At 43.4% G+C, this 25,541-nt stretch overlaps 1 protein-coding gene across 5 annotated transcripts in view; it reads left to right on the top strand.

Moving 5' to 3' along the window:
• The window catches only part of TOX2 (TOX high mobility group box family member 2), a 265,767-nt gene that overhangs the window by 70,862 nt on the left and 169,364 nt on the right, over positions 1-25,541 (top strand). For all 5 annotated transcript variants that reach the window (XM_032793340.2, XM_032793339.2, XM_032793335.2 and 2 more), the window contains exon 2: positions 22,823-22,888. In XM_032793340.2, the coding sequence (XP_032649231.1) occupies positions 22,823-22,888 (66 nt within the window). The remainder of the gene's footprint in view (positions 1-22,822; positions 22,889-25,541) is intronic.

Here is a 25,541-nt window from a genome sequence, read left to right as displayed (position 1 = left end):
AATGGGTTCTTCAGGCTATCACAGAAAAATATAACATGGCTGGAAGTTGAAGCTAGACAAATTTCAAATTGGAAATAAGCAGAGATGGCTCCAGCTTTTTTGCTGCCCCAAGCGGTGAAGGTCTGTGTGTAGGGGGAAGCCGTGATCGGTGGCACTTCGATGGCAGCTCTACCGTGCCGCTTCATTCTTCAGCGGCAATTTGGTGGCCGGTCCTTCCCTCCGAGAGGGACTGAGAGACCCGCCACCGAAGAGCTGGACGTGCCGCCTCCTTCCATGGGCCGCCCCAAGCACCAGCTTGCTGCGCTGGTGCCTGGAGCTGGCCCTGGAAATAAGGAATACATTTTTTACCGTCAGAGTAGTTAGCCGTTGGGACAATTTACCCAGGGTCATGGTGGATGGCAATTTTTAAATCAAGCTGGGATGTTTTTCTAAAGTACGTGCTTTAGGAATTATTTTGGGGGAAGTTATTTGGCTTGTGTTGTACAGGAGGTCAGACTAGATGATCACAATAAATCTGCATGGGGTGGTAAACATATATTTCCAGAGAAACTTCTAAGGATTTACATTTAATTGCTGTTTCTTAACACAGCTACAGCCATATCCTTAACTGTGCTACTCCAATGGCACGATGCTACCCTACAGCCAGCCTATCTGGCCTCTGGAGGACTCCTCTGCATAGGTGAAGAGCTGCTATAGCGACTCCTATGGCACCCTGGTTCTCACCCACTACTCCTGGTGCAGGAGACATTGCTGGTGAAGATGGGCTTGGTTGGGGTTTCCTATGGCCCAGTGAATGGCAGCAGCTGAAATTGGCTCTTAGGATTGTTGACTGAAGGTGCAGTTCAGAGGCTGCTCTAGTCTCTGCGTGGGGCCAGCCCTGCATTGAGTCAGCTGAGAATCGAGATGACATAAAGGGCAACTTTGCACCCCACCCTCTCAAGCTGTGCAGAGCAGCTCTTACTGCTAGGGAGGCACCAGGATGTTATATAGAAGAAGCTAGGAAATCTCGTTTCTGACTTTGCCACTGATTTGCTGTGTGACCTAAGGTGACTGCCTTTTTCAAAAGTGGCTCTAAATATGAGTACCTTCTTTCTGGATGCTCAGCTTCGATAGCTAGATAGATGCTGTGGGCATAGAGGGAGGCAGTGCTTAGAGGTTTTTAATCGAGCTTGAGCAGCTGTTTATTCTACACACTGACAAAAATTATGTAGGAACCTCTATAACGAGCTCAGGATGGAGGAGGTGCTAGTTTGTTGTCCTTTCTGCATGGGGTGGTAAACATCATCTTGTGTAAAAGAAGAAGCCACAGACACAGAACCATGGTGAGGCTTTGTGAATGGAGCACCCTGGGATCTGTAATTATAAACTGAGCTTTGGATATTTCCTTGGATGGTGCGTTCTATGAGAGAACGTCCTCAGAAATAGCAAGGGCAATATTATAACTTCACCTCTGCTTTCTGACAGGGTATGTTGTTCCCAGCTCCCGTGTCCCTCTTCTCCTGGGGAAAGTTATTGTGCGTTTTGAAACACAAACCCAGAACTTATCACTGGTGTCATTTTTATTTTAAAACATACATTGGCACTGTGAAAAGTCTTCGCCTTGTCATTGAGTTGAGCGTTGCTGGTGTTTAGAGAGAATCAAGCAACTCATCCCTGACCAGTGGAGCCTAAGTGCTGATGAAATACAAGCAGATTCTTGGGGGTGTGTATGTGAAGATACATTTCAGTAATCTCCATTATTAATTTATAAGTAGCATAAAAAAACTCCAACCAAGATAAGGGCACCATTTTGCTGGGCACAGTGCAAATACCTAGTAAGAGACCGTCCCTGCCCCAATGTGCGTACAGTGTAAATAGGGAGAAGTGAGAGAGGCAAACTTCCTTAATGAACACGTTGCTCCTTTTTGGTTTGCTGTTTGAGCCCAAAGTGGAGATGGGGACACACCCAGATTTCCAGATCACGGGTAGCAGTTAGGAAATAATCCTGTCATAGCCTTTGATTTTTTACTTTTAAATAAAATAGCATTTTCCCATCACATGGTGAAATAATCTTCCACTGTTTTCTTTTTCCCTCCCCTCACCCTCCAAAATGTCACCTTTTGGAAATCTGTGTTTCAAAACTTTTAGGGTAAAAGTTTCAAAATAGCTAGTAGTTGCATAAGTACATTTTTGAAAATTGTAGTATGTACCTCTGCAAAATTCATTTGCATGCAAAATTGAGTGCAAATCAAGAGCAGGTATATTTTTCATTTGTGCATTCAACCATTTCTGTGTGCGTGTACAAACACTGTGCATTCAATTGATTTGTGTGTGCAAACTTGTTCATCTGTGAAACAGAGGCTACTGTTCTGAGACCTCACTGAAACTTTGGTATGTAAAATGAATGTCTGTCTCTTTGTAAACTTCTGAGATTTTTTTGCCCCTGCAGTTCATAGAATCATAGAAATTTAGGGCAGGAAGAGGTCATCTCTCAAGAGGTCATCTAGTCCAGCCTCCTGCACTGAGGCAGTACCAAGTATACCTAGTCCATCCTTGACAGGTGTTTGTCTAACCTGTTGTTAACAACCTCCAATGACAGGGATTCCACAACTTCCCTTGGTGACCAGTTCCAATACTTAACTATCCTAATAGTTTTTCCTAATACCTATCTAAATCTCCTATGCTGCAGATTAAGACAATGACTACTTTTCCCACCTGCAGTGGACATGTACACGATCACATTTATAATGTGCAAGGAGAATAAAGTCCAGACCAGTAATGCATGTACTTGGTGATTTAATATGGCTAATTTCATAAAGCTGAAAACAATTATGAGTCTAATCAGCAGGGAGGAAGAATTTAATCAGAAAAATGTGAGAGATAATTGGGAATCATTTAAAAACATCTTACTAGATGCCCCAAAAGCCACAGTTGAGGAAGAAGGATGTATTGGTTAAAAACCAACCTGATTTAGTGGGGAAGTGGAGAAAGGTGTAAAGTATAAAACAAATGGAAGAAAGGGGAAGTTGACAGTAATTAATATAAATTAAGAACTGTAGAAAATTGGTAAGGGAAGCCAGGGAACACAAGACAAAATCTATGGCAAACAGAGTTAAGACAACAACAAGAAGTTTTAAAAATATATTAGGAACAAAATGAATCCCGACAATGGTATTGGTCAGTTACTAGATTGAAATGGAAGAATTATCGATAATAATGCGGAAAAAGCAAAAGTGTTCAATGAATATTTCTATTCTGTGTTTGGGGAGAGAACAAATTATGAAGTCTCATCATATCGTGATAACACTCATTCCGTTCCTGTAGTCTCTCTGGAGGATGTTAAACAGAAACTACTAAAGTTAGACATTTTAAAATCAGCTGGTCTAGATAACTTGCATCCGAGAATTTTAAAAGAGCTGGCTGAGGAGCTTGCTGGACCATTATTTAAAATCAACATTAAGTCTTCGAGCACTGGGGAAGTTCTTGAACACTGGAAGAAGGCTAATGTGCCAATATTTTAAAAAGGGTAAATGGGATGACCTAGGTAATTATAGGCCTGTCAGCCTGACATTGATGCTGAGCGAGGTAATGAAGCAGCTGATACGGGACTCAATTAGTAAAGAATTAAAGGAGGGTCATGTGACTAACGCAAGTCAACATGGGTTTATGGGAAACAGATCCTGTCAAACTAACTTGATATCTTTTTTGGTTGAGATTACAAGTTTGGTTAATAAAGGTAATAGTGTTGATGTAATAGACCAGACTTCTGTAAGGCATTTGTCTTTGCACTGCACAACATCTTTATTAAAAAACAAGATTGATGTAAAATTAACATGGATATAACATGATGTAACATTAAATGGATTAAAAAGTGGCTAACTAATTGGTCTCAAAATGTAATTGTAAATAGGGAATTGTCATCGAGCAGGTGTGTTTTCAGGGGGCATCCTGTAAGGTCGGTTCTGGGCCCAATGCTATTTAATGTTTTTATCAGTGGAAGAAAGTATAAAATCATCACTGATGAAGTTTGCAAATGGCAAAGATCAGGGGAGTGGTAAATAATGAAGAGAATAAGTGACTGATTTAGAGCAATCTGGATCTCTTGGAAAACTGGGTGGAAGCAAACAAGGGGCATTTTAACGTAGCTAAACGTAAATGTGTGCATCTAGAACAAAGAATGTAGGCCGTACTTACAGGATGGGGGATTCTATCCTGGAAAACAGGGACTTTGAAAAAGATTTGGGATTTGTGGTGGAGAATCAGCTTAACATGAGCTCCCAGTGTGATGCTGTGGCCAAAAGAGCTAAAGTGATCCTGGGATACATAAGCAGAGGAATCTCGAATACAAGTAGAGAGGTTATTTGACTTCTATATTTGGCACTTGTGCGACCTCTCCTGGAATATTGTGTCCAGTTGTGGTAGTCACAGTTCGGAAAGGACATTGATAGATTGGAGAGGGTTCAGAGACGAGCCACGAGGATGATTAAAGGATTAGAAAATGTGTTTTATAGTGATTGACTCAAAGAGCTCAATCTATTTAGCTTAACAGAGAAAAGGTTAAGGGATGATTTGATTACTATGAGTATCTACATGAGGAACAGATGTTTAATAATTACTCATGGGGGGAACTCTACACCAAAAAATTAAAAATTCTGCAACAAAAAATGAAAATTCTGCACACTATTTTAAAATTCTGCAAAATTCTACAAATTGTATTTGTCAAAATAACACAATATAATTACACCAGTTTCAATTCTTTTCATCATTTATTTCAAAATACCAGTCAGCAAGCATGTCTGTAACAATACAGACAACAAAAAAAGATTCAGGAAGTGTTTTTTGACAAATAGATTCCTTACGAGGCATATTAATACAGAACTCTGAGTATTAATTCATTTAAATTACAATACAGAACAATATTTCCTGCATCCCTCAGAAGCAGTGCAAAGGCTTGGGGGAGTCAGGGTTGAAAGAGGAGCTGAGGGAGAGGGAACTAAATTGCTGGGAAGGAGTCTGGGTGTGAACTTGGAGGGTTGTTGGGTATGAGTGGGAAAAGTATGGAACAGGTTGGGAGCGGGAGGCGGAGAGAGATTGTTCAGGAACTTCCCCCATGTAGACCCTGGTTGATCTCTACCCTCTCCCATTCAGTCAGGCACATCTGCCCCTGTCCCCATGTGTTCCTGCACCACCATGTGTCCCTCCACTAGGGGCGGCTCCAGGGCCCAGCACGCCAGGCGTGTGCTTGGGGCGGCAAGCTGCTGGGGGTGCTCTGCCGACACTGCGAGGGCGGCAGGCAGGCTGCCTCCGGTGGCTTGCCTGCAGAGGGTCCGCTGGTCCCGCGGCCGTGCCTACGGGAGGTCCTCCGAAGCTGCGGGACCAGCGGACCCTCCGCAGGCAAACCGCCGGAGGCAGCCTGTCTGCAGTGCTTGGGGCGGCAAAATCCCTATAGCCTCCCCTGCCCTCCACCCCCACTCAGACACCTACTCCCCCTATCCTCGTTTGGTCCTGCACCCCTCCATCATCCCCATGTGTCTCTGTGCCAGCACCCAGACACTACCCTGTCCCTGTGTCTCCCTGTACCCCTCCCAATCCCCATGTTTCTGTGCCCCCACCCACCCACTCCCCTGTCCCTATGTCTCCCTGCATCCCCCTCCCCCTGTGTCTCTGTGCCCCCACCCAGGCACTCCCCTGTCCCTATGTAGCTCTTCACCCCACTCTCATCACCATGTGGCCATGCACCTCCCTCTCCCCTGAGACCCTGTTCCTCCACTCCCATTCAGCCCATGCCCCACTCTGTCTTCCCCAACTAGCTCTTATGAGCCCCTGTCTAACCCCCCAGCAACCCCACACTGTCTGTGTCCTCATCGCCCCTGTCTCCTGATCTGGCCTGCTGCAAAGAAGGCAGGCCTCTTTCTCTTCCCTCCCTGGCTGGGAGCTGCTGCTATGTTCTGTTGCCACAGCTCCCTCTGGTGGGCAAAAGGGGGAACTGCAGGAACATTTAGGCAGAAGTTTTTTTTCTGCACAAAAAAATAAAAATATGCATGGCTCATTAATTATGCACACGCACAGTAGCACAGAATTCCCCCAGGAGTAAATAATGGGCTCTTCAAGCTTGCATAGAAAAGTATAACATAATTCGATGGCTGGAATTTGAAGCAAGGCACATTCAGACTGGAAATAAGGTATACATTTTTAATGGTGAGAATAATTAGCTATTGGAACAACTTACCAAGGGCGCGGTGGATTCTCCGTCACTGGCAATTTTTAAATCAAGACTGGATGTTTTTCCAAAAGATCTGCGCTAAGAATTATTTGAGGGAAATTCCCTGACCTGTGTTATACAGGAGATCAGGCTAGGTGATCACAATGATCCCTTCTGGCCTTGGAATCTATGAAATCTATGAACTGCCCCCAAATAATAAGGCAAGAGAACCTCTGAGACTCAAGGGTATCTTTTTTTCCTGTTGCACTGATGCTCAGTCTGTGTTCTGGCTTTCATATGGCATTTATTGTATGTTACCTTTGATTGCAGTGAGAGCTGTTGTTTTTGTATCAAAACCAGCATCTCCTTGAAAGACTTCCACAGTAAAACCACACTTGTATCAGGTTCAGAATCAGGTAGATACAGTCTCTATTTTTATTTCAGACTCCAGGTTTTATCTTTCAAAAAACAATGTTTCTAGATGCCTTTGACTCTCATATACTTCCTTTCTTACATGTTCTGTGGGTTCTTTTAGAACTTTGTACATTTACTGCCTCTCTGAGTTTCCTGTGAAATACCAAGTGTTACTGGCTGAGTAGAATACACAGTCTCATTGTCACTTACTCCATTTGTTTCAGATTGTGTATGTGCTAACCTAGTGCCAGTAAACGTGCTGCATTAATTTACCTTCTTTCTTCCCTAAACAAGGCATGTGGCATGAGATATTTTCCATGCAAGCTCTGGTCTATTAACCTCATGATTATTTGGCTTCCATCTGCAACCCCTGGTGAGAGAAGGAGCAATATACTAGGTGCCCGCTTTTTGCAGATAAACTCCTGTAGCACATATTTAAGTGTGATAAGCAATGCAGGATGTGGTGGTTGCTCAGTATCGAGAAGGAAGCAGTGCATGTAAGACTTACAGTCATGTCAGTTTGGCCAGTGATTGTATCTTGCAAACGAAACAGCTTTGGGCATGGTCAATGATTGGATTGGAGGTCCCCAAAGAAAACTCAGGATATCTTTGGAAGGCATGTGGGTATTTTCAATAGAGACATTCTTCCCCTCGAAGTCAATGCTGAGCCAATAGTTCAGCATGGGTTTTATTTGCACTGTGCCACTTAAGGTGCTGACTTTCAGAAGAGATGTAGAACAGACATTTGGCTCCCTTGTGGACTTTGAAGAACTAGTAAAGAACAGACTTATTGGACACCTAGAGGAAACGATTGGTTGGGGAAGAGTCAGCATGGCTTTTGTAAGGGGAAATCATGCCTCACCAAGCTATTAGAATTTTTTGAGGGGGTCAACAAACATGTGAACAAGGGTGATCCAATGTATATTGTATACTTGGAATTTCGGAAAGCCTTTGTCAAAATCCCACACCAAAAGGCTTTTAAGCAAGTAAGCTGTCATGGGATAAGAGGAAAGGCCTTCTCATGGATCAGTAACTGGTTAAAAGACAGGAAAAAAAGGGTAAGAATAAATGGTCAGTTTTCATAATGGAGAGAAGTAAATAGTGGGGTCCCCCAACGGTCTGTTCCGCGACCAGTGCTGTTCAACATATTCATAATGATCTTGAGAAAGGGGTAAAGAGTGAGATGGCCAAATATGCAGACAATACAAAATTATTCAAGATAGTTAAGTCAGTGAAGAGTTACAATGGGATCTTACAAAAGTGGGTGACTGGGCAACAACATGACAGATGAAATTCCATGTTAATAAATGCAAAGTAATGCACCGTGGAAAACATAATCCCAACTATACATAAAAAATGGAGTCAAAATTAGCTGTTACCACTCCAGAAAGAGATCTTGGGATCATAGTGGATAGTTACCTGAAAACATCCGTTCAGTGTGCCGTCATAAAACCTAACAGAATGTTAGGAACCAATAGGAAAGGAATAGGTGATACAGAAAATATCATAATGCCAATAAATAAATCCATGATATAACCAAACCTTGAATACTGTGTGCAGTTCTGGTCACCCCATCTCAAAAAAATGGTTAGGGGGGATGGAACAGCTTCCATATGAGGAGAGTTTAAAAGACTGGGACATTTCAGCTTGGAAAAAAAGATGACTAAAGGGGGGATACGATAGAAGTTTATGAAATCATGACTGCTGTGGAGAAAGTGAGTAAGGAAGTGTTATTTACTACTTCACAGAACACAAGAACTGGGGTCACGAAATGAAACTAATAGGCAACAGATTAAAATAAACAAAAGGAAGTACTACTTCACACAGTGTAACATGTGGAACTCATTACCAGGAAATGTTGTGGAGGCGAAAACCATAACTGGGTTTAAAAAATAATTAGATCAGTTCATCGATTGCTAGTAGCCAACATGATCAGCAATGCAATGCCATGCTCTGGATGTTCTAAGCCTCCAACTGCCAGAACTTGGCAGTGGATGGCAAGGTATGGGACGCTCGATAGTTGCCCTGTTCTTTTCATTTCCTCTGAAGCACCTGGCATTGGCCACTGTCAGAAGACAGGATACTAGGCTAGATGGACCATAGTCTGACCCAGTATGGTCGTTCGTATGTTCTAGGATCCCCTGACATGACATTTAATGGTTGGAGTGTTAAAATCTTAGGCTACGTCTACACTGCACGATTAATTCGAAGTAGTTTAAACCGATATTACAAAACCGATGTTATAAAATCGGGTTTGCGCGTCCACAGTGCAATCACAAAATCGATTGCTTGCGTCCCTGGTCCAAGGCTACCATCGATTTAAGGAGCGGTGCACTGTGGGTAGCTGTTCCTCAGCTATCCCATAGTTCCCACTTCCGTGTTGAGAGCACAGTGCCTGATGGGGCAGAAAACATTGCCCGATGGTGCTGGGTACAACCTCACCCTCCTTTGTGAAGGCCGAGCAAGACAACCCTTTGGCCTTTTTCGTAGAGTGCATGAGCAAACGCCATAGCACACGCAATCTTTCCCCTTTTTTTCACTTGGTGGGGGGGGGGGACGGAATAAAACTGAGGAGCTGTTCCTGAACCCACGCCAGCCACATGTTTGAACCTACAGATATTGGGAGCTCAGCCACAATGAAATATTCAGAAGACTGCTGTGGACTGTGGGGAATAGCTGAGTCCTTCAGATACCCCTCCCCCTTCAATGAGCGTACCATTTGAGTCTCTGCTCCCGTTACGCTTGCACGCAGCGCTGGGTATCCTGCAGTTTGTTATTTCAAACGGCTTTGGCATTTCGTGTTCTGTTAACGAGCAGGATATCAACAGGATTTGTTCTCCCCAGACGCGATCAGACCTAGTACTCCATACGGCCATGTGCGAGCCTCTTTTTTGGATTGAGACTGCATGCCAGCCGAGGCTGATCAGAGCCCACGCTGGACAAGCAGGAAATGTAATTCAAAAGTTCGCGGGCTTTCCTGTTTACCTGCCCGCTGCATCCGAGTCAGATTGCGTCCAGCAGGCGTCAGTGGCACTCTGGGATACCGCCGGAGGCCAAAAACGTCGATTTCGTCACACGAACCCTAATCCGATTATCCCCACATGATTTAGCGCTACTCCTCTCGTTTGGGAGGATTTCCGAAATCGATTTAAGGAGGCGGTAAAATCGATATTAATGACGACGTCATGTGAACGGATACAGCGTTAAATCGGTATATCGGCCATTAAACCGATTTAAAGTCGCAGTGTAGACCTGGCCTTAGTGTCTTTGTCAAATTCTAGTTGGTTAATTAAATTCTGCCCATTGACATTTGTCTGTAGTTTCCGTTTGATAAATAATCTTCCTTCACTTCCTTTCCTGAACAGTCATTCTGAGGTGCTAAAGCTGTGTTGTCACCCAGCCACTGCCACAGAGGAGGTTGCATTGCACTGTGGGTGAAGTGTTTCCTGGACAGGTCTGGGGTCCTGTATGGTTTTCTTTGCCCATTCTCAGACTCCTAGGAAAATCAGCCAGAGTCTGGAGTGAGCAAAGAGCCATGGGGCCTGATTCTGATCTTGCTCACCCCAGCTTGACATCAGTAAAACTCCTACTCATTTACACTAGCTTAAGAAAGAGCAGCATCAAGCCCATGCTTTGCAAAGTGAAGTATGATTTGTAAGAGTTTATATTAGACAGTTTTATACAAGACACTGGAGTGCCAGGTGGGCTGAAAAATAGCAGACAAACTTGATTTGAATGATATTTGAATATATTAGGCCACATTTTGGCCTCAGTGGCAGCCCTGCAACTCCAGAAAACAAGATGTAGCCCAGTTGTAACTGAGAGCAGTACGTGGCCTATTTAGAGTTGCATTTCTGTGGAGTCCTTCCATCTCTCATTTGGTCTATGAGTAGGAAATGCAGACTGAGCATTGGGCCAATGAAGATGGAGTAAGGTTTGATTCAGCGCTCTGTTTATGCTGTTTTCTCTTCTCCTTGCAGTCAGGCGTGAAAGGGTTAGCCCAGAATTTTGATCTCTCCAGTATTTTCATGCTTATACATTCTGTTTCTCATTTCCATGACAAAGATTGCAGGAAGAACAGAATAAGGTACAGAATTTCTCAGAGCAATTTAAAGACTGTAATGAGAACAGAAAATGGTAGGGGGGTGAATAAAAGGCTTGTAATTAGAGTATGAAATGGGGAAAAAATTAATCTATTTCCATGTCAGTCTTAAGACTAAATTCTCCTGATGCCCGTAGCTTTGAGTGGATGGGTTTTTATTTGTGAAGAATTTTTACTCTTTTGCAGGATTGAAAGATCTACTTAAATTATTTTAGGTCCTTATTCCTGCCAAATAACAATAATAATATTTGGCACTTGGTGTACTGCAATTGCCATCAAAAACTTGCATGTTCCCTTAGATAATTAAATAACATTACGTGAGTACTTGCAGCACTCAAGATCTTTTCTACAGGAGTGTAGAAAATTGTGAGGGAGAATTGTGGACACTGGGTCCTCTTCTCTGATGGTATAACTCCATTGGCATCGAATCTGGCCCTGGATCCACTTATCTAAGATAAAATTGGGAAGTTTAAAGGTGAGGGTGGCACTGTGCATAGGGCTCTGACAGGCTGGGGTGCTGAAGATCTGCTGAGATGGAGGCAGGTTTGTTTTTTGCTATAGCCCTGCATAGGGTGACCAAACAGCAAATGTGAAAAATCGGGACGGGGGTGAGTGGTAATAGGAGCCTATATTAAAAAAAAAAAAAAGACCCAAAAATTGGGCCTGTCCCTATAAAATCGGGACATTTGGTCACCCTAGCCCTGCAAAAATGTCACCAGCAGGTGTTGCTGAAATGACAAGTGTCTCTGGGCACAAACTCCTTGTCTTCTAGCACTGCTTACTGTTTGGATCTCACCCTGCCCCTGTAGTAGCCTTTCACCCAACCTCTCAAAATGGCTGCTTCATGGCTCCACCATCAGCATCATTTCTATCCCAGTGGCAGTGCCTGTGAGCAGAGACTGAACAGCTCTCTTCCCTCATGGGAAACCAATCACCCAGCAAAGACCAGGGCAGAGATGGGAGTATGTACCCTCCCCCACACACTCTTGCAGCTGCACATGGGCACCCCACCTGTACCACCGAGCAGCCCCAAGAGGCATGTTCTTGCCCAGTGCACTTCCTGGGATGGCGCAGTCCTTACTGCATTCTCTCCAGGGCTCTGCACAAATTGCATAGCTAAATGAAGATCATACAGTGATGGGACAGTAGTAGAGCCATGAATAGAACCCAGGGCCAGATTTTGCTCTCAGTTACCCAATGCTTTCAGGGGAGTTCATCTGGAATAGCAATGAGACTGCTCCAGACTTATACCAATGTAACATTTTGACCAGGATTTGGCCTGATCCTGATCTGCTGCTCTTAAGCAGTAGATGCCATAATGGATATAAATACCAGATGCTCTAGGCAAGGCAGTATGGTCACTAAAGCCAGAGGATCCATGATAAAAACCATGATTTAAGGTGGTGTTCCTCCCAATTTAATACAAAACAAAACAGAACAAACAAATCGTGCTCTTTGCAGTCCCACCAACTGCTGCTGAGTAAGACTCCTCCGTGAAAGTATACAGATGTATCTCTACAGTTCAGTGTAAGCCAGAGGGCTAACTCGGTGGCCTGTGCACCAAATAACTCCCTCTAGCCATAAGATTTCAGTCCCTTTTTCCTTTTAAAAACACAAGTTCATCATATCAGTCATCTTCCTGCCCCCTTGATCTGGGGTCTTCTGTGGAAGCCTGTCTACTCCATACAGGTTTACACTCCACAAGCCATCCACCAAGGAGTTAAGATTAACCTCTTTGCTCCTTTTTCCTTCCTAGCCTGCTCCCTGCAGGATTACACTCTGCAGACCATTCATCTGAGTCGCATGTAAACTGGGTTTTCTTCTCTGACGTGCATGCGGGCTCTTCCTGGAGCCTTCCTACTCCCTGCAGCTGAGCTCTTGCAGGCTTTTATGAGACCCAGATGATCTTCAAGCTATCATCTGATCTGTGGCCTCTCAGCTTCAACTGGGAGGCGACTGATTAGTCACAAACCCAACTCCCTTTAAAAGGCCAGCCATGATGTGACACCCAGATTCAGCAGGGTACTTAGACATGTGCCTAAATTTAAGCATGTGACTTATTTCACTGGAACTGCTCATATACTTAAAGTTAGTCACCATGCTGATCTGGGCTCATAAAATCTGGCCAGTATATTGGAGTGACAAAGGGTTTAAATCAGGGTTTCTCAAACAGGAGTCGCTGCTTGTGTAGGGAAAACCCCTGATGGGGTGGGACGGTGTGTTTACCTGCCCCGTCCGCAGGTCTGGCCGATCGTGGCTCCGGGCCAATGGGAGCTGCTGGACATGGCGCAGGCCGAGGGACTTACTGGCTGCCACGTCCAGCAGCTTCCATTGGCCTGGAGCAGCGAACCGTGTCTAGTGGGAGCCATGATCGGTAGGACCTGTGGATGGGGCAGGTAAACACACCGACTCGGTCCGCCAGGGGATTTCCCTACACAAGCGGCATCCTCTGTTTGAGAAACCCTGATTTAAATGATTTTAAATTATTTGTTAAATATAAAATCATTTAAAATATTTAAAAACGAATGGACATTGATTTCTCATAATTTCTTAAGGTAATTGCTATTACTGTGTTTTAAAATACTATGTTATGACTTTATTTTGTTTTGAAAATTAAATGCTCCTCTGTTTTTATCACCCACTACTCTTTTTTTTTTCTGATATGAAAACCAACCAACCTTAAATCTTGGTTTAAAGGGAAGAGGCTTGTTTGACATTTGGACCACGATAGACCCACAATAAGTCCATATGTCTCATAAGCGCTTTTTAAACTGTCTTTAGAGTTTTGATCTTTTATAAGGATGCTCTTGTAATTTGCTTGCTTGTGGTCTACAGAGTTCAACGATTGCTCTAACTTCGTACATAATAATATTTAACAACCATGTGTAAAATCCTTCCTAAATAAAAGCCCGATTACTTTTGTAGCACCAAGGCTTGAATAGCCGTGCGAGGCACATAGTACTATTAATGCATGCTGGGCTATTACAGAGCAGTTTCAACGTATTCCTCTGAAAGGCAAACTAGAATAAGTGATAAGCCCGGATGGCTGTGCTCTAGATAGAAATGGAAATGTCAGTGCTGTCCTTGCAGTAGCATTCTGGAGGTTTAAGTAATTCTATTTTTGAACTTTTGACCCCATCTGACAGGACCAAGTGAGGGGAAATCCAAGCATTTCAGTGGACAAATGAATAGTGTTAAATAGATCACTTTGGGCCAGAGGTTGTCTGGAGACCTTAATGGGGAAACTGCAGTTAAAGAGATTAGACTAACCTCAGTTGTGTATTCCTTGAAGGAGTCTGATGTTAAATTACTCCTATAGGAAATCACACTTGCGGCCTTGCGGGTAGCAGAGTATGATGGGGGCAGGGCAGAAGCAAATATTTCACATCCTTATGACTTGACAGAAATGTGTGTTGACAAAATAGACTCTTGACAGTGTTTGGAGATGTTTCTTCTAATGTTAACATTCCAGCACATCTATAAAGCTTAGCCTGTTCAGCTGGCATCTTAGTTTCACTCCAACACCCTGCAATATGAGGCGTTCCGCAGACATGGACCTATAAATATTATGGCAGAAATGCATTTGAGGAGGGATAAATTTTGCACTTCATAAAGAGTTTTAGTTTTGAAATAGTTCTTGTTTGCTAATAATTCACGATGGAAAAAACATTTGTAATCCTTCGGCAAAGATAAGTTACATTTGCCAGCATACTGGGCGTGACCTGATCAGATGCGTCCCCTTAAATCTCAGTAACGTTTATGCCAATATGATCTGATGAAATTTTTATAAGTAACTTTTTAAAAAAAATATAACGTGGACTATTCTGTATTTGGGATTTTGGATCTCTTTGCTTAGTACTAGCAGTTTAAAGGAGTTCACTGGACAGTATTATTTTCATCCATTAGCCTCAGTGATTTTATGGCTGCCAGAGATACTAGACTGACCTTCTTGGAGACTGAAACGCAGGCACAGGTTGACTAGAGTGCAGGCTTCTACCAGCAACCGAGTATCAGATGGCCTCTAGAGGGGTGAGGGGAATTCATTCTGCAGACTGAACTGTTCCCTGGCTTCTCTGCTGAGGCAAACAGATGAAGGTTCTTGTGATGTGGATACCTGGATGCTAGAAACCAACTGAGATAGCCAGTTCATTCTTCACGGTGCATGCAACAGCTACCTGATGATGATGACTTCTGGGCACTGCTATCCTGGGCTGTCCTGGTCATGATTCACTTGTTAAAGACTCTGTATCTGTAGTTAGTTATTTTTTAAACGTCACAGTGTGGCAAATTCCAAGCACTGAACCATCATAAGTCAGGCTCCATAAGACTGGGCTAAAAATCATAAGATTTAAAAAAAAACCCAGATGTATGCCTTTTGGCTTTTTTGAGTCTTTAGGGTTCACATTTTCAAGTTTTTTCTCTGCAAACTTGAGAACTGGAAATTTCCTTTTTTTTTAAATTGAAAGCTGAGCGTCTCATGTCACCCCATGACTCCAGAAGCTGAAGCTTTAAGAAAATCACCAAATATCATGTGATCTGTGAGAACTGGTAACACCTCTCAGAAGCTTGGAAATAAATAATGTGTCTTACCAATTTTGTCCATTCCGAATGGCAAACATTTGTACTTGTTTACCCAGAACTGAAGATTTCACAACTGCTTTGGTTTAGTTTCTGCGTCGTCTTCTTTTTTTATTATTTTTATTCATATTCATCCTACTAACATGCACCCATAGTGACCTGTGAGCACATTTATAAGTCAAAACACCCATCATTCTGCAAAAACAACAACTAGACAAAAGCCAGCCCAAAGTAGAATTGAAAAAAAACCCTTTAAAATGCCAATTCTGTGCCCGGCATAGAGTGCTCCCTCAGTTGGGCTTGTATAGAAATGGGTTCTCTTAAAAATAGGGGCCTTGGTTCTGATCTCACATACACCAGAATCACTCCATTGACTTTAATGGAGTTACTACTAATTTGCACCAGTGTAAGTGAGATAAGAATCAGGTGCAGGGTACATAAAAAGAAACCCCTCTTTTCCAAGTTTATATACACAGGGCTGCATTCACTGCTTGACATTATCATTCTCACTTTGGGTGTACAATGCTATCAAATCATTACGATCACAATTTGCATCTACTTTGCATTCACTTTACATGGGTGTAAATAACTAATGAAGGTGAGAATTAGCCCCACCCATTGATTTATTTAATATAGGTTTTACCAAATCATGGCCATTATTAAATAATTACAAAAGAGCAGAAGAATGGTTAAGGCAATAGCACAAAACTACATTTCTTTCAAATTAAGGACAAGTAGAAAGTTTTATACTCAGCATGCCTAGATCATTCAGAAATGAGCCAGATCAATTTTTATCAGAGATGGAGTATGATGGATGTATGCGCTCAGATCTGGAAATGGATTTGAATGCTGACATGCATGAGGAGTTACTTCAGTGTGAAATGGGAGGAAATAACGGCAACAAAAGGCAAATATTAAAATGTTTGTTTCTGCAGTAAATCAGTGTGGAATGATGGGACTGCTTATTTTCAAATGCATTTTGTGGCAAAATGATAATGATGAGAGTGAGCGAGAGAGCACGTTATTCATCTGCGCTACCTGGCTAGTGCATAAGTGGCAAACATCTAATTGAAAAAATATCCTGACTTGAGAATTTTTAATAAATTTGTTTGCACCCTTATAGCCTGGAGGGGAAAAAAATCTAATCAGCAATGGGAAAGTTCCGAAGTTTCCACTGCATTTTTAGTCTTGATTTTCAGCCTCACTGCTCAGGTTGGCAATCAGTGGCACAGTAATTTTCGGGACAGGATTCATTATAGTTATTATGAAGGAGTGGGGGATGGGATGAAATGGTATAAAGCAATAAAACAAATCTGTTCTGCCAAACAGAATGATGTAGAGAGAGCTTTTCCTATTTTGAATTTGCTCCAGAGAAAGACTTGTATATAATATCAACTTTCAAATGAGGTCTATTTTCTGTAGGTTTCCTATGAAGAGGGTGCTGCAAATAGCTCTTTTCCTAAGTTTGCAAAACATTTGGCCTTAAAGGGGTGGAAGAGTGAGCGTGTGTATGAAAAGATACTGCAGTTGGATCTATACAGTTTATAGGACAGTAGGGATACTGTCACTTTGGAAAGAGTTTTAGTTTTTCTACTGCTGAGAATTTCTACAGTGAGAATAACTAACTGATTTGTTTCAGTGGTAGAAACAATTATTTCCCCAGCAGAAAATATTATATATATACATGGAGCTGCTTGTCAAAGTGCTTTGTCGTGTCATTCGCCTTCAGTATCCAAATATGCACACCAGCTTTCACATGTCTGGAGTGTTGTTAAAAATATTTGTGCTGTTGATTTACACCAGTGCAAGGCTTCAATCCTGCAATGGAATCAGCTGGAGAGGGTCTTTTTGGCCCACCATTGTGTCAATGGGTTTCTGTGCATATATAAGGGTCTGTGCTAGCTGATCCCATTGCTGGAATTGGTCCTAAATCAGGTCAGAACCAGGCCCTTGGTCTCTGAATTCTGCTAATGCCAAGCAGGTTGAACAAGAAGGCAGTAAGTCTTCTAGAAGGCAGTATGTCTCTATGGGGTGTGTCGTCATTAACACCTGCACAAAGTGGGTGTGAAACAGTTACTATTCTGATGTGGTAGCATTTTATACCCACTCTGCACTGGTGTAAACAAGAGCAGACTTCATCTTCTGCATTCTGAAGGCCCTGCTGTCAGAGTTCAGCTCCATCAGACCGAGATCCTGATCTTGGTTACATTAGTATAAACCAGTGGAACTCCTCCAGATTTACACTGATGGGATGGAGGTTGGAGTCTGGGCCGTTGCGTTTTAATTAAGTTGCTTGCATCAGGGCTAAATTCAGGGTGTAGTCTTTGCACTTGTACTCAGTCCACTCTACAGGCTGTTAGCAGCATGGCTTTGCCAGTGTGCGTAGTGTGAAGAGGAAATGATGACCTGGTGGTGACAATATCTCCAGCAGGTAAAATCTAGAGAAATCCTTCGCCTTTCCACTATGCTTTATTTTCCCCATGTGATGAAGTTCACTCACCAGAGCACCCCCTGCTGGCCATCTCGGGGATTAGGTCTCTCGGCTGGTGCACCCTCTCCAGATGGTGTGTCTTCCACCATCTTTTCCGCCTGCAGACGCACCCAAGTCCAGGAGTCGCAGCGTCGTCTTCATGACTTGGAATCTATGGCCATGTCACTATCCGGGAAAGAGGAGTATCTCCCAGTTCTATAGTCCAGACACTTCCCCAGTGGCGAGTGGGGGAAACCTGGGTCCCAGCCCAAATACCATGTGGATAGCAGCCTTTTGCTGCAACTCTCTAACTTCTCTGGCAGTGCTGCTTCAATTCCCTGGGCCACTTCCTTGTGGCTCCAGGACCTTCTTCACCCTCTTCTGAGAGCCTCCAGCCAGCATGTCCCAGCAGCCAGTGAGGAGCTCTTTTTTGCTCCCCCTGGTCCCTGCCAGCAACTGCTCTGTCCAAGGTACTACTTTCCTGCAGCCCACTAGAAAGAAACACAATCCTCCCTCGTTGGGCTCTCTACAGCATCAGACTCATTCTGGCCCTGCAGCTCCTTTTATGTGAGCCCACTGGGCCTGGCTGGCTGTTCTGTGCAGCCTCCCTCCAATAAGTTGCTCACTGTGCAGTCTCTCTGAACTGCTTTTAACACCTTCCTTTCTGGTGTGGGGTGAACACCCCATCATACCTTATATGAACAAAGACCTATTTTTATTCACTTCAGCAAACTCTCTCCAGACCATGGTTATTCTGAGAATAGCAATGAAAGCAGCACCGTGCTCTATGGCAATGTTTCCTAGTCTGTTGAAAGCTGCCTTCAGGAAAACTGATTGTATTCCTGCTACTGTCCCACCATGTGGTGTTAAAGGCCTATCAGAATGAGCAAGGCACTCAGCAAAGATTGTGTTGATCTTCCTTCTTCTTTCTTACATGATTTGAGGACTGAAATAATTAACAAGGCTAACATTTAAAGTGTCATCAATGGCATCCAAGTTAGCAACCATGGAGATAAATGGTGCTGTTCACATCTCTAAGCTATTGTTTCAGGCTCTCTGCAAACTTGGATAGAATCTGCATATGTTCCATTTAGGCCATATTTTCAAGGTTTCCTTAGCAACCATAATGGCTAGAGACTAAATTTGTATTTTAAATCAAAGTTAAGAATCTGGAGAACAATTAAAATGCCTGGCCATACCCTCCCACACACCATTTGTCCCCCCTTAGGGAGCATGTGCCCATGCTAGTTTAGAAAATTATTGCAGGCCTGGTGCCCTGGAATTACTTGGATTTAGTGACTTCCAGGAGTTTATAAATTGGCTAGAAAGGGTGAAATTCACCCTTCGACAAAGGTTAGCACAAGACTATGCTCCACTTAAATCCACAAAATGAGGTTTAATCTCCAGTGTTGCCTATATCCTGGTCCTCTGCACAGGACCAGAGGCGGTCAGCAGCCTGTGGCCCTGCTTCTGATGTTACACTGGTGTAAACCAGACAAAACACTGGTACAAATACGATGTGGATGAGAGTATACTGCAGCCAAGAGTGGAGCATACCCCAGTGATGAATACTTAGCATCTATCTCATGCTTTTTGTCTGCAGATCTTGCTTTATGAAAGGTGGAGAATCATCATCATCTCCATCTTATAAACAAGTAAACTGGGGTGTAGAGAGAGGAAGTGACTTACTCAGGGTTCCCCAGCTGGCCAGTGGCAGCGCTGGAAATAGAACCCAGGCCTCCTGACTCCCAGTCCAGTGGCCTTCCCCGTGAAGAAGCTACCTACCCTATACTGTTAGTTTCTCATAAATATCGATAATGGCCAGTCCTATAAGCTTCTCCCTCTCAAACAGCCCCACCACTCCTTTCCAGTGTCCGAACAGTCTCCACCAGGCTGTCTCGCATTCTGTGCCAGCCATCCTGCAGCCTCTGCATGCTCTGCCTTTAAAGGCATAGTGAGGCAGGGAGACAGTTGAGTATTTGGGTGACATGGCTGCTTGGGAAACTTAACACTTGGAGAAACATAATGGCTTTACATATGAACTGGGTTAAAAGTATCCAGCTATGGAGATGGATATTTTACAAATACTTTTAATTAGTATTTTTATATGTAATAATACAAGGTCAGCTTCTGAGAGATCAGCCCAGAAATCCTAGGGAAGTCACCAGGAGCTGGAGCTGCTCATCATCTCTTATGACTGATCTCATGAAGTTTCCTTTCCACCATTAGCTGTAAGGGAAGCTGTCCCACATTTGAACGGGCTCATCTTTTAACCCTGGTGAAGCTGCTGCAGTGCTACACCATCAGTGCTAGTTAATGGTTGTCACATCATCTTGTGTAATTTGGTGTCTTTGAATTTGGTTGTTTTCTGATTCCAGAGGATAATCTGGCCATGAGAAGGTGCGTCTCCCCCAACACACAGCTGTGTGGCGATATAGCTGTGCTGCTCCCATGGGCTTTCTAAATTCCATGGACTTTTGCAATTCTGAGAAACTGAAGTATAATTAATAGTCTGTAGTGAGACTGATAATCTTCATCTGGCTGTGTTTATATTCTTTTAATGTTATTATGTGAGCAATTCACTAGGCATTCACTAGCAGTTTGGTGGGAGGGATAGCTCAGTGGTTTGAGCATTGGCCTGCTAAACTCAGGGTTGTGTGTTCAATCCTTGAGGAGGCCATTTAGGGACCTAGGGCAAAAATCTGTCTGGGGATTGGTCCTGCTTTGAGCAGGGGGTTGGACTAGATGACCTTCTGAGGTCCCTTCCAACCCTGGTATTCAATGATTCATTTACCAGTCAGTTAATGCACAACTGGTATCTGTTTTGTAGCCAGGAGCAGAAGCACAGTGTGTCCAAGCATCTCCATTTCATCCTCTGGCTTGTAAGGGCAACAGGATTCTCTCTCCCTCTTGCTAAGACTATTGTGTGATTTAGAGCCAATACCACCAACTCTAACTCAGAAATGTTTTAAGGCATATCCAATTGTATTGCTATAATTCATTTGTGAACTGAGCCTCAGGAATTGTCCCAGCAATGCCTTGAGCCAGAGACCGTTCTGGAGGTTTTTTTGGTTCTGATTCCGAGAGAGCTGTTCTAGCTGATTAACAGCAAGAGTTTTGCAGCTCCAAGGTTCTGGAGTCTAGTAGCTGGATTAGTTGTCTGGTGCTGAATGCAAGGGGAGCATGTAAGTTCCGATTGAGCTGATCATACAAGCCTAGCCAGGTCATTCTCAATCTGCCTCTGGAATGGGCTCATCTTTGACCAGCCACAGGGAGGAGACCGGCTGCAGTCAGAGGCCGAAGTGAAAAGGGAATGGCTTCTTGCCGAGTTTCCAGCTGGTATAGAGAAAGAAAGTTCCCTGCAGGCATGGGGTCTGATTTCCCACAGTCTTACTGTAGTGCAGAACTGGAGTAATGCAAAGGGAACTCAGGCCCGCACAGAGCTTTGTAAACTGAAAAGAAGAAATGATTTCTCTGTGTCCTCAGGACATTTTCATTCCAAAGCGATTAAGGCTTCTTCTAGCCAAATACAGGGCTATAGTGCACCTCTCCTCCATATTTTGTAAAGACTCTGGTCAATGTGACATGGCCTTATGACTACGACAAGGGTCTAGAACAGTGCTTCAGAATGCAGGGTGCTTAGCTCATTAGCTCTTGCTTGTTAGTTTGAATTAACAGACCCACTGTGATTTGCAGGGTGTGTTGTGTCTTCCAACAGAAGGAAAAAAGGGAATGCTGCTCTCCAGTAAACTTTTAGAGATTGACTATTTAATCAAAATCCCTGTAAAGTGCCATGCTTGCCGCCACCTCCTCATTGCTGGTTACAATTTGCTGATGAATAGATACCTTCTCCCATGAGTCTCATTTATAACCCTCCTCTTTTCCCGAACAGCTTCCTACTCAGCGCTCACGATATCCTGGTTTGCAACCGGGGAGGCAAGTGTGGTATCAGGAGTAATGATGTAATTGACTGAATCAAGCAGATCAAAAAGTGCCAGTCTCACACATGCATAATGCACATGTAACAGTAGCTGGCCCTGGCCACTTTAACAGCCTACTGCTTACACATAGCTGGAGCAGTGTACTTTTAGCTCAAGTGTCAGAGGCTTGTAATTTTGGTGCTGCAAATCCTTATTTTGATGGGGTCTCTGTGGGTGGCGTCATAAACCTAGGATCAGTTATTCCAGGAGCATGTAGGAATCATGCCTAGCTAAAGATAATCTTGCACATTCAATGCACGATCTTTGTATCATATATTGTTGCAGTTTTGCTAGCACAAGACTGTGAAGAAGGCTGAATGGGAAAAAGTATAGCTGTTACTTATACATCTTGGTCATTAGCAGTGGCGGGAAAAGAAATAAGGAATAAAAGATTTGAAAGTTTAGTGTGATTTTTAGTAAGTTCTTAGGCTGATTAACCTTTGCCCCAACTATGTCTATGGTTTTGATTTGTATGGTTATGATTAAAATGGTTAATTCATGATTTTTCTAAATATTAAAACAGCAGTGCTTTGGCATTCTAATCAATGTTCACGTCTCCCTTTATTATAATGTACATATGATCCAGAGCTGTGTTGCAGCACCACGCTAAGAGCATAGCTAGCTTTTCATCATGCTGCAAGTACAATTTTTATCTCCCTACTTTCCATCTGACAAAACCAAACTGTTCTGCCTAGCATTTTCCCGAAGGGCCTTCCATGGACGGGCTTTGTTTGTGAGAGGGCTGGGGGAAACTGAGCAAGGTGTCTGAGAGATGGGAGGATTTGGAAAGTCAGTTATTCTCAGTAGGCTTTAGTGCCTTTTAGTATTTTAGGTCTGTTTGGATGGTTCCTCTTTGAATGTGTGCTGTGGGTCTGTTTCAGACTCTCACGTGGTTGAGGTTATAACCTGGGCCCCAAAACCCTAGGCAAGAAGTTGAGTAAACAGTTATTTAAAACAACTAACTATTTTGTTCCTCAGATCTTGACTCTCCATGTTGAGAGGATGGAAAATGCATGGAATCCAAAAAGCCTATCAAGGACAGAGGGAGGTAATATGTTCTGCATTTCACTAACTGTCTCTTCCTCTTGTCTTTCCAGTTTGATGGGGAGAACATGTATATGGGAATGAATGACAATAATCAGGAGTTCCTATCAGCGAATCAGGTAAGGGTCACTTTGCTTATGTGGGCTGGGAAGACGCAGAGGGTGGGATTTTCAAAGTGCCTGAGTGATGCAGGAGCAGAAGTCCTGTTGACTTTATGGACTTGTTCTCCTAAGTCATTTGACTGCTTTGGAAAGTTCAACCCAGAGAGACAAATTCTGCTTTCATTTCCATCCATGCCACACTGCCAGTGCCAATGAGCTGTCATGAGTGTAACGAAAAAGCTAGTGCACTAAAAACAGCAATGTGGCCATATTGGCCAGGCCAGATGCCCGGATACATACCTAGGATATCAGACAGGATTGTCCTTCGGCAGCTGGCCAGAGCCACTGCCTGTGCTACCATGGCCACATGGCTATTTTTAGCACGCTAGCTCAATGAGAGCTAACGCATGTACATCTACTCGACCTGGGAGTCAGACCTTAATGATATGGTGTCATGGGAAAACGTGGCAGTGCCTCCCAGTTAGAGAGGTGCCTGATGCTATGTTGGCATCCTGCTACCTGTGGAACAAAAATACAAGTCTGTCATGAGAATTTCTGAAATGTAAGGTAAGGGCTTTAAAATGGGTTCCAGGTTAAAGTGTATCTATTTGTAGGCTTAGCTCCCATAGCAGTGTCCATTGTAAACTATGCCAGATAAAATTATGTTAAGTTACTGCATCACAGATTTCGTAATAAGTCTGTGTGAGGATTTCTATCCAGGCACAAAATATTACCAGCTTCCTGGTTCCCTGGAAGCTGATTATCTGCTGCCTGGGACAAGGTTACAGTATATTCCTGTTGTTCAGGCTTCTCACGTACCTCGTCGAGGCTAGTGAATCATTTGTTCACATCTAGATCAGATATTGAAAACGATGTAAAACAAATGTTAAACTGAAGACAAGAAGAAAAATTGTTTGCCTTCTTGAGAAGTAGCGTACAGGAGCTTCTCAGATCCATGCAGAGAGAGACAGACACTCTGCTGTAGGCTTTCAAAGATGGCATGGAGTGGTTCTGTTGCACCAGCTCCAAAGGAGAGGGGCTGCTCTTGCTCAAGACATTTCTGAGGGTGGAAAAGGCTTGTATGTTGCAATCATCAGGTGTTAAAATGATTCAGTGGAAACAAATACATAGCAAGAGCAGTGCCTTGTGTTTTGAGAACAAGGTCACAATAAAATAAATATGCCAGATAAACCTAACAAGCGGCCAAAACCCTCAGTCTATGGTTCACCCTGTCTGCTAAGCCCTGAGTGTGCAGTCTGACCTCCCCAGAGACAGTCTCCCAGCTCAGATTTCCAAGCACCTACTTCCTGAGCACCTGGGCAAGAAAAGGGGGAAGCTGAGCTTGAGTTAACCCTTTTTTCATTGGGAACTGGATAGTGCTGCTGACGAGCTTGAATTTTCCTGTGTTGTCTGATCTCAAAGAGCTTAATCCCACGAGTCTCTGAGCAGCCTGGCCCCAATGCAGCAAAGCATTTAAGGTGTGTTTAATTTTAAGCATGCACATAGTCCTACTGACCTCAGAGCCAGAGCACACAGTGCCTTGCAGGCTGGGAGCCCAGAGTCAGTTCTTGCTAGGTGACACATTTCTGAGAGTACCGTGCAGCTTGTGCATGGCAGGACAGGAAGGAGATGCCCCTTTTGATAATCAGTGCTTGTTCTCATTTGACTTGTCCAGGAATTGTAAAAGGGCCCCAGCAAAGCACTGTGCACCCACCACGCTTGAACAGTGGGGCTGAAACAGCAAGGGAATTGTCTGTTGCTTATCAGGATCAAAAGAACAAGTGATTCTCAAATGTCTGAACTGAAGCTACTGGGATTGCAGGTGTTTAGCATCTTTCAGGATGGAGACCAAAGTGTATTAACTGAGTATGAATCTTAAGAAGGGCTAGGAGTCCTTGTATTAGAAAAAAACTCAAGGAGCAATAACTTTACATACTCATTAAGAAAGTTCCCAGTCCAATGCGCAGCATGACTCACCTGGCCACTTTGAATATGAAATCAGTAATATAGTGTGGGAGAGTGGACTATACTGATACTTGAACTGCAGCCAAAAGGAACCATTTGTATTTCCTATTGTAAAATGATAACATTTATCTCTCAGACCTTGTGATATCTTGCTTCCTTATTATGTGAGTAACTTGAGGGAAACCAGAATAAGAAGCTCTGTTAAGAGAGGATGAGTAAATTCCTCCTCCTAGGCAGAGGAGATGACTTTCTAATCAGGAAAGACACATTGTCATGCAGTTGGGAATAAGTGTGCAGATTTAAAATAGGAGAAGGTTAGAAAAAAAATTAAACCCTTAAATCTAGTAAATAGTTAATTCAAATGGAAATTCAAGCCATGTTTTAAAACACAAAATAAATTTAAAAAAATTAAGAAGGGAGGAATTAACTGTGGGTGGGCATAGGATCGCCTAAGGGTAACACCACTCAGCCTACTGGCTGGCTACACGAGAGGCAGTTTGTGAAGAGTGGGGTACCTTCCCAAGCCCTTTCAATGCTGAGGAGGGGCACATGCTAGATATGAGGGAGGACATCAGCGGAGCCAGCGTGATGGGGTTTGGTTTGGAGAGAGCAGCATGAAGGGACATGCTGCCATCTAGGAAGGGAGGTCAGTGGCAGCACTGTTAAGGAGGCAGAAGGGTACTGAACAGTTCCTGTGTGCAGTGCT

The sequence above is a fragment of the Chelonoidis abingdonii genome, chromosome 14 (assembly GCF_003597395.2).
Source record: "Chelonoidis abingdonii isolate Lonesome George chromosome 14, CheloAbing_2.0, whole genome shotgun sequence".
NCBI lineage: Eukaryota > Metazoa > Chordata > Testudines > Testudinidae > Chelonoidis > Chelonoidis abingdonii.
Note: the sequence above shows the minus strand (reverse complement) of the source record. Positions and strands in the feature narration are given on the sequence as shown.